At 41.9% G+C, this 8,928-nt stretch overlaps 1 protein-coding gene across 1 annotated transcript; it reads right to left on the bottom strand.

Annotated features, from left to right (window-relative positions):
• Positions 1-19: 19 nt before the first annotated feature.
• gprc5bb (G protein-coupled receptor, class C, group 5, member Bb) lies at positions 20-7,105 on the bottom strand. Its single transcript, XM_078277826.1, has 3 exons — positions 5,988-7,105; positions 1,504-1,616; positions 20-1,390 (listed from the first exon to the last, which is right to left on the bottom strand). Exons 1-3 carry the CDS (start codon positions 7,102-7,104, stop codon positions 1,346-1,348), a joined length of 1,275 nt encoding a protein of 424 aa, XP_078133952.1. The 5' UTR covers position 7,105; the 3' UTR covers positions 20-1,345.
• Between the last annotated feature and the right edge of the window lie 1,823 nt (positions 7,106-8,928).

The raw sequence follows: 8,928 nt of genomic DNA, 5'->3' as shown, positions 1-8,928 counted from the left end.
TGCAGATAGGGTCCGCCCAGTTGGCATGGTATTGTAGTTGTTTTCATTTTCTGAGCCCTTCAGATGGTTTCTAATGTCAAGAATTAATTTTGCAACTCAACACTAAAACTGGGATTTATCTTCCATATGTATATCAAAATTCTAGAAAACATTTAAAATACAATTCATTTTGACAAAATACATTACCTTCAAACTGCGCTTTTACATGCATTTCAAATGATCATCTCAAATATCACAATGTCCAGATATGATGAAGTGCAAAATCACAACCTCCAACAGTAAACCTTATATACTGCAGAATAGGTGTTACGGTATTAAATGGCTTTTTAGGATATGCTTATTAAAATCTACTTATCCATGAGCTGTAGACTCATCTTAGCCTTTTAAATCACCAGATGATCCTCCAGAATTCTGCACGAGCTCATGGTAAAATGTGTCAAGCTGTCCAATAACACTGATGATAGATGGAGATATGGAGAGAAAAACACTTTGGGTCCTTTGGGTCTTCCAGCATGTAATACAGAGGCCAAGCAAGCTATGTGGGCGTATGCATGTAATTTACATAAACATCCTAAAGGATTTTATTTTTCTCAGGTGGAGCTTGACGTCAAATAGAAATAGGAAAAAAAGTGTAGGCTAGTTTTTATGAAGCGAGTAAGTAAGTAAGTAACAGCATTCTTTTAGAGCTGCTCTCACAAAATGTTTACTTCACTACATTCAAATCATCCTTTAAGTTTACTTTCTCGTTGTCAATACCAAATTACCTTAAATATAATAACATTAGCCTTCCTTATACACTAGAGGTGTGCAAAAAAATCGATATTGAATCGAATCGTGACATTTTCTGAATCGTGCACCCCTATTATACACTCATGGGAAAAGTAACTACATTTACATACTGTGAATCGTTTATTTTTTAATCAAGAATCGTTTTTGAATCGAAAATCGATTTTGAATCCAATCGTGACTATCGTGACCCTATTATACACTCCTTGTCAGTGTATTTATTTACGTATTACAGTAAGACAATCTGCGCTGATCAAAATAATGCACTTTAAATTGCCCTTTATGACAAAATCTACTAAACTGTTGAAGTTATGTCACTTTCTCTTCCCTCTCTTGTGATTTCATGTCAAGCAAAAAATACTATTAGGATTGATTCTAAAAATGTATAATTTATACATGTGTGCAGAAACACGAATACATTAAACATTTTTTAGCGCTGATCAACTCCATCCTGTGTGATATGTGATGTTTTTACATATCCGTCTTCTTAGGCAACAGGAAATTCTAATATCACACACCAGTGTTACACCAGTGTGTCCTCTTCAAGTTTTGTCCTATATCACCATAACCGTCGGCCAGTGTAGTTAACTGGGGCTGTGGGCATCTACAAGAGAGAGACAAACAAGTACTGAACAAGCAGCCTAACAGTACTCCTGTGGTTGATTATTTCGTAAATGAGAGTAAAGTACACAGAGTGTGTGTTTCTTCCATACTTACGGTTCCACCATTCATGACCAGAGCCATCTCAGTGGGTTGGTAGACGTGACCTCTGAAGGCGATGCCAGGACGCACACTCCCGTGGCTGCTGTGGTATGTTCCACTTCGGAGAGCTGACAGATCAGCAAGGTAAAGCACACACACAAGTTACAGGTGTCATGCTAAAATTTTTGTACATCTTCTAGATCATACTAATTCCAGTTTTAAGAGTAACCGCTATGATAGATGACTGTGCTGCTGATTGATACGAAGCATACATTAGTGCTGCAATATATATATATATATATATATATTTTTTTTTTTTTACTGTATCGCAATATCAGCTTGCACAATATACACATCGTGAAATGCTGCAACATCGCGATAGACACAAAGATATCAGTAGAAAACTGCACATAAAAATTTAATTGTCATTCTGTTTTTAGTGGTGCCTTTTATATTTAATCCAATGTTCAATTTGTTCAGTTAAAGAACGTTGGAATTAAATTGTTTTAAAATTCAACAAGCAATTGAACTGAGTACATAAAATCTGTTTATTTATCGCAAGTAATAACGTTATCGCGTTGTTCAACATTATCGCATATTTTCATCATATCGTGCAGCCCTAGCATACGTGCATCAAACTTGAGGATGAAGTATAATTTGTCCGACCAGTGTAGCTGTAACTCCCTTCACACCTATAAACCAACACGGGGGATTCATTCAGAAACTTGAATTTGCAAATGCATTTTTCTCCAAGGTGCAGTGTGTTTATCTTATATTTTTATTTTATAATAAAACCAGTTAAATATTTATATACAGTCAGGTACACAATATCTATATTTGATGTTTGCTAACATTATCTAGTATACAGTACTGCAAAACTTATGAGAGTGTTGAATGGTGCACTGGTGTGTTGTATTGCCTATTAATTCAACTTGACATTTGCAAGAGGAAGATTGTGTTATTTTTCTGTCAAATATCTCACTTGAAAGGAAAATTCCAGTTTTTGTCAACCTGGGTCTTTTTTTCATATTTCTAGTCATCATTCCTATCCCATATATTATCACAAGCTCTACTGCAGAACTACAGAGAGAGGGAGTTTACCGTCCATTAAAGAAAGTAACAGAAGACTTAACCCTTATCCTTTCAACTACAAAGTAAATCCTCTAGTGACTTGCTTACACTGTGTCACATGACTTCCTTCTCTGTATGACTCTGCTATTGTGCAAGTTGGACTGCTGTCCTATTCTTTGCACAGTCAGGTTCTCCTCCTCAGTCAGCCATAAATTGGCCAACCATTATCATCAGTCTCCTAAAGTCTACTTTCTTGCAAGCAGTGTTTCCTTTAGGATTTTTTTTAGCAGTGGGGGCAGGTCTGTTCGCCCAGCCGCCAAATGTTTTACGTATGAAACGGAACTGACACTTCGCTGCAACACAAACAAATATATTTATTCACCTCTATTCACACACAATGAGGCATATTTTCAGTTGTGATTGAACTGTATGTTTTGAGGAACTATAGGGCACTTAACATTTGCAACAGGTCAACACTTAGAACGGACCCACCGCGGTGACGTTTTTGGTGGAGCTGTTTGTTTAATAGTCGACTCGGAAGAAAGCAAACGTTTTGACAATAAACAACATCAACACAACATTATGTGGAGTTAAACTGGACAGGCCCAAGAACCTCTGAATAGTTCTACTTGTTGTTAAATTGCAATGTGAGCGGCAGCCAACGGGAGGTGGCAGAAATTTTGCCATGGTGGGCTGCCACTACAAAATCAACATAGAGGAAACACTGCTTGCAAGACACTCTGTGAACCGGTTCTGCTACTTCCTTCACTCTTTGTTTATCCTGGTTCATCGTGGCTTAGCTTTTCATCTGTGCATTTGGCTTCAGATAAATATGGAGAGCAACAAAAGTGAAATGACTCATACATTTGTGAGCCACATTTTGCTGTAAACAAACCTACATGGCACTCATGGTTTTATAGTTATCGGGGCTGAATCTCATCACCCTTATTTGATAGCTCCTCGACTCCTCGTTCCTCAGCTGAACCGGAAGTTGTTCTGTCCCTCCTCGGTGAAGGCCGTTTCAAAGCTCTTATTTCTTCCCCGAGGAGCGAGGCGGGATCATCGAGGAGGGATCATAGAGGAGCTATAGGAGAGGATACACAAGAGCAGCCTTCCCGGAAGCCGTGCAGCTGAAGGAGTTGCTAACTCCGCCCAAACAGCTGACGAATTGTGACGCTTCACAGGAAAGGACGTCTCATCCCTCTAAAACACATTTGCTCGTTGCCTCTCTCCTCCAATGATTTCCTCGCGTCTCTCCCGGGCCTCCTCGGTGGGAGGGACTAAGACGCAAGGAAGGGGTGCAAGTGAGGGAGTCGAGGAGGCAATTTATGAGTTTCAATTCATGAGAAGCGGCCACGGTCATCTTTCAAGTCGAACAGGGCAATGGTCTGCAGTTCAATGGATGGAAGTTTATATAGCATATTTATATTCAAAAGTAGTGTTTAAAGAATGAGTCTGAATCGTTTGAGTATGAGTACTCACCTGCTCAAAACAACTCTGGGCTACTGGCTAAGTTAGGAGAAAATCCTAAAGATAAGGGCCTACTTTAGGACTTTTAGACCTTTGTATAAGAGTCAAAGCTACAGTTTCATGTGTCTCGTTGCATCCATGTTTTAAAAAAATGCAACAATAATAAACTGTTAAAAGCATATTTTGATGGCAGGTGAGTTAGTAAATATCAAATCAGCCCACCAACAAGTTAAAACAATTCAATAACACTAGAGATACAGAGATGAGATGACTCTCCACTCCTCAGATACTGGAAAAATGCAGTTCGCAGTGCAAATGTAATATCTCAGGTGTCAGTGAGAGTTATTCCTCAAACCATTTAATTGATTTACCAACACTTTGCCGGTCACCTGTCAATCAATCAGTTGGGAGTAACGGCGTTAAAGTATAACGGTGTTACTAACGGCGTTATTTTTTCGGTAACGGAGTAATCTAATTAATTACTTTTCCCATCGTTCCAACGCCGTTATCGTTACTGAGAATGTAAAGTGGCGCGTTACTACAATTTGGTTGAATGAAGCGCGAGGTGTCAGGCTTTGGCTTTGGCTACACATCAGCTGCCTGGAGAGAGCAGGGGTGGGGATGATGACACCGTTGCAAATGCGATGATGATTGGCTGGGTGGGCGGATGCCCCGTCACGCTGTCTCACTGTCTGTGCGCTCTGACCACCACCACTAAACACAAGACAGCGACAATGGCGACGAGCCAGGGATATTCAAAGGTAGTGTTCTCGAACTGGAAGTACCGGCACTACTTCTCGCCCATTGAAATTAAAGGCAAGAATGTTTATGTAACATGCACGCTATGCCCAGGAAAAAAGACTTTATCCACGTCTGCCTCAAGCAACTCGAATCTTATGAAGCACCTCACATCAACACATGCTAACACGACCCTTGTTGCTGCTGCTAACCCAACCCCAAGTCCAAATGCAGCTAGCGTGAGCTCCAGCGAAGGAGACGGAGCCACTCTGTTAAAACAAGCAACGCTCGATTTTTCTGTATATAGTGTTATTATTCTTCAATCACTTAATATAAACATCTTTGACGTTAAAGATGTTATAGAACGTAATAGCGTTATAAAACATAAAAAATAACGTCACAGTTTACTTTGCTGAGTAACTAATTACTTTTCCAATGTGGTAACTGAGTTACTAACTTAATTACTTTTTGGGAGAAGTAATTGAGTTACTAACTTAATTACTTTTTGGGAGAAGTAATTTGTAACTGTAAGTAATTACTTTTTTAAAGTAAGATGACCAACACTGCAATCAATCACTGTAGACAGACAGTAAATTATTCTATGTGAAATTATGTCATCCCTTCTCTTAGCTTAGGAGTTCTCTGAGTCCCTCAGTGAAAGATGCTCAAGAAAAGCCCTTAAGAGGAAACCATAAAATAAGACATTTTGTGAATTTGGCCCCTGGTTACTATTTAAATTCATTGTAAATGACTGAATAAATTCAGCTGCCCAGAGCCACATTTACCACCTTTCAAACTTATAAGATAGCTTTGATTGCAGTATTGTATTATTTAAAAATGTCAGATTCCATGATAGTTACTTTTGTTGTCTACTCCTTTTTCATGACATTGAATGCAGAAAACACAGTTATTCCCGATATTTGGAGGGGAATCAAGGTAACATCCATCTTTGTTGTAAGTTGCTAGGCAACAGTGACCTCATGCCTTACCATAAAACAGTTAAATGCCAAACATATTTGTACTCAAACCTAACACATTTAAAATACAACCTAATGAGTTCCATTTGAAGGCAGCATTCGACCCAGGTTGAAAAAAATGTGTTTCCTTTAAAACAGATTATTAATCTCTGTTAAATAAACATGCACAGAAACACACACACTCACACACACACACACACACACACACACACACACACACACACACACACTACATAAGCCTACTTGCACCGTGCTCCTCCATAGAAAAAGCTTGGTTTTCAGGGAAGGGTCGGTGAGAGTGCGTTGGAAGCTCATCTCCGAAATGTGGAGGAGGGGACGTGTGAGTGGTGTCGAAGAAGTCTTGCGTGTTGGATTGTGGAGGGTTCCGGAGACACAGGTGCGCCTCTGGAATAGCATGGAACAGCAGCAGGATCCAGCCCTGAATGACCAGGGCCACCGCCAGTGCAGGCTCATCCAACACCTTTACATCCTTCTTTGCTCCTCCTCCTCCTAACCTCTCACCTTTCCCCTTTCCTCTCAGGGTCTGGCTGCCATAAAGATAAAACCCCAGCCAAGCCACCCATAGCAATGCCGATGCCAGACTGGACAGAAAGAGCCAGACAGCGTTACACTTCCATCTCCGTTTTTCACTACCTCCTTCTCTAGTTTCTTCACTCCCACCTGCTCCCTCTGCCACCATCTCTCCTCCACACAGCACCACCCCCAGAGAAAGCCCCATGGCTATGAGGAGCAGCCCCAGGGTGTAGCTGCATGTCAGAGCAAAGTCTAAAGGCGGATATTCACAGGCCGGGTGACCCTCCCTAACTACAGTCAGCAAGACCCATTCAGCAGAGATGATCCCCTGAACCAAGGCCAAGGCCAGACCGAGCGCTGCCAGGGAGCTGCCCGATGGGCTCGTCTTGCCAGCCACAAGCCTCCTGAGCCGCACACCCTGCACTAGCAAGCTGGAGAAGCAGAGGGCAAAAAGGGGCCCCCAGAAGGCCCTGCGGACCACACAGAGCACCTGGTTCTTCCCTACCAGGAAAGCCAGAGAGATGGAGAAGATCCCGAGGAGCGTGCCAAGGAGCAGGAGAAGAGGCCCCATGCCGGAGCGCCTGGCGTGGTCAGAAATGGAGCGTAGCTTGACTAGTAGGAGCACAGCGAGGACCAGAGAGGCAAGGCCACCACTGCAGGCCACGGCCTCCAGAACCACACCCCAGACTGACTCCAGGTCACACAGCACTCTGTATGGAGGTTCCACATCTACACTGCATCCCCGAGGAGGAGGAGGAGGAGAGGGATGGGAAGAGCCATAGCTGATCAGTGACAGGAGGCAGATGATGACAGGGCTGACGGCCATCTTAGAGACACAGAGACAGAAAATATGTAGTGATGGGGAGAGAGGTACAGAGAGATACACAAGAGGAGTGATATACTCATGAAAGATCCAGAGAGGAGGGGGCCAGGAAGGTAAATGTCGTGATGACTGTATATTAGTTCATACAGCATCTTCATGAGTCACAATACACAGTAGAAACAGCAGTCAATATATAAAAGATCCAATACACAGATATATCAGAAATTAATATGTTTTTCTCTTTAACACACAAACACACACTCATGCACTCAGCAAGAATAGAACTGATTTTAGCACTGGGCAATGGTTTCCATGGAAACGGGAAACAGCGTGGGCTGACTACATCGCATACTGGGCTTTTGAGAAGTCGAGTTTCAGTACCCCACAGCACAGAGAAATGCACAAGTATGCGTGCGCACACACGCACATGCAAAATGTTTGTACTTACTTGTGAGGACCCTCATTGACATAATGCATTCCCCCAGCCCTAACATTAGCCTAATTTTAACCTTTACCCCAATATCAAGTTTTAACCCTCAAACAGTGAATGAGTGAGGCCATGATGTTCTCACTTTTGAAAAATATCCTCACTGTCAAGATATGAAACTTAACTTGGTCCAAACTAGAATAGGAGTATCAGAGCAAACACAAACAGACACACAAATATACACACGTACAAACAAAATACCACAGCATTAAAATATTTTAACTCTTTAAACTCACCTCAGATAAATTATTGACTTGAATTCTTGATTATTGACAGTGAAGGGGCATCATCATCGTTTTCCAGTGTGCATCCCTTTTAAGTAGTTCAAGTATTTTTTTTATAATCCCAGTTAATGAAATCCTTGAGGCAGCAGAAACAAAACGGTTTCCATTTTGCCTCTTATGTCGCTCTCTGCGCTCAGAGTTGCCACTGTTATAAAGTACAAAATACAACACTTAATGTCCTGCTGCTGCAGTGACACGTCCGGCTGCTCCGAGAAGAATACACAATTATGATGCATGCCTTGATACTTCACACACCCACATAGTCAAATATATCTTCTGTCTCTCTTTCACTATTCACTCTCGCTCCCTCTCTCCTCTTTCTATTTATTCCGTCTGCATGTCTGTGTTTTTCTCTCCCTGCTTCACGCTGAATCTGCGGAGGTGTCAACAGAGATGCAATCCCAGCTTTACTTCTGTTCACCCACACATGGGGAGTATGATCTGCTGATGCACCTGTCTAAACAGGAAGAAAATAGGAAAAAAGTACAGTATATAAACCTGGTAAATCACAGCCAATCCAGGATTAGTCACTCGTTATTTCCCGCCTACGGGCTCCCACGTCATCCTCATACCACTTATACAATGCTTCCTCACCAGAGCTGAAGTTTTGATCACCAGATTGGACCAAAACAAATGAAGGTCTCTTCAGCAGATGTCCACTGACGGTATGTCTGTGTGTTGCAGAGTGAAGATGGGCTTTGGAAGGAGAGGGGCAGATGGTCAATCTAAACACAGGTGAGCCCTGTGGCCATGTGACCGTCCTAGTAGAGAGTGTTACATAATACCCCTTGAAGACATGAATCAGCCAAGTCTTTCTTTGGAGTGGAGTAATCTGCCCTGGAGATGGCTTCATGCAGGGATGCAAGGCAACACACGACATGAGGAAAACCATGATAGCAACCACTGTACTAGCTAGCTAATCGAGTCAATTTGGATCAGTGTGAGAGAGAGTGATGCTGACAGACTCTAGTGAGCTCAGTGACAGACAGGAGAAGCCAAAGCTGGTTTGTGGTACACAAATAAACTCACAGACGAACAGATGTAGGAAATAAGTGC

Source organism: Sander vitreus, chromosome 2 (genome assembly GCF_031162955.1).
Source record: "Sander vitreus isolate 19-12246 chromosome 2, sanVit1, whole genome shotgun sequence".
NCBI lineage: Eukaryota > Metazoa > Chordata > Actinopteri > Perciformes > Percidae > Sander > Sander vitreus.
This window is presented reverse-complemented; position numbering and strand designations above follow the sequence as displayed.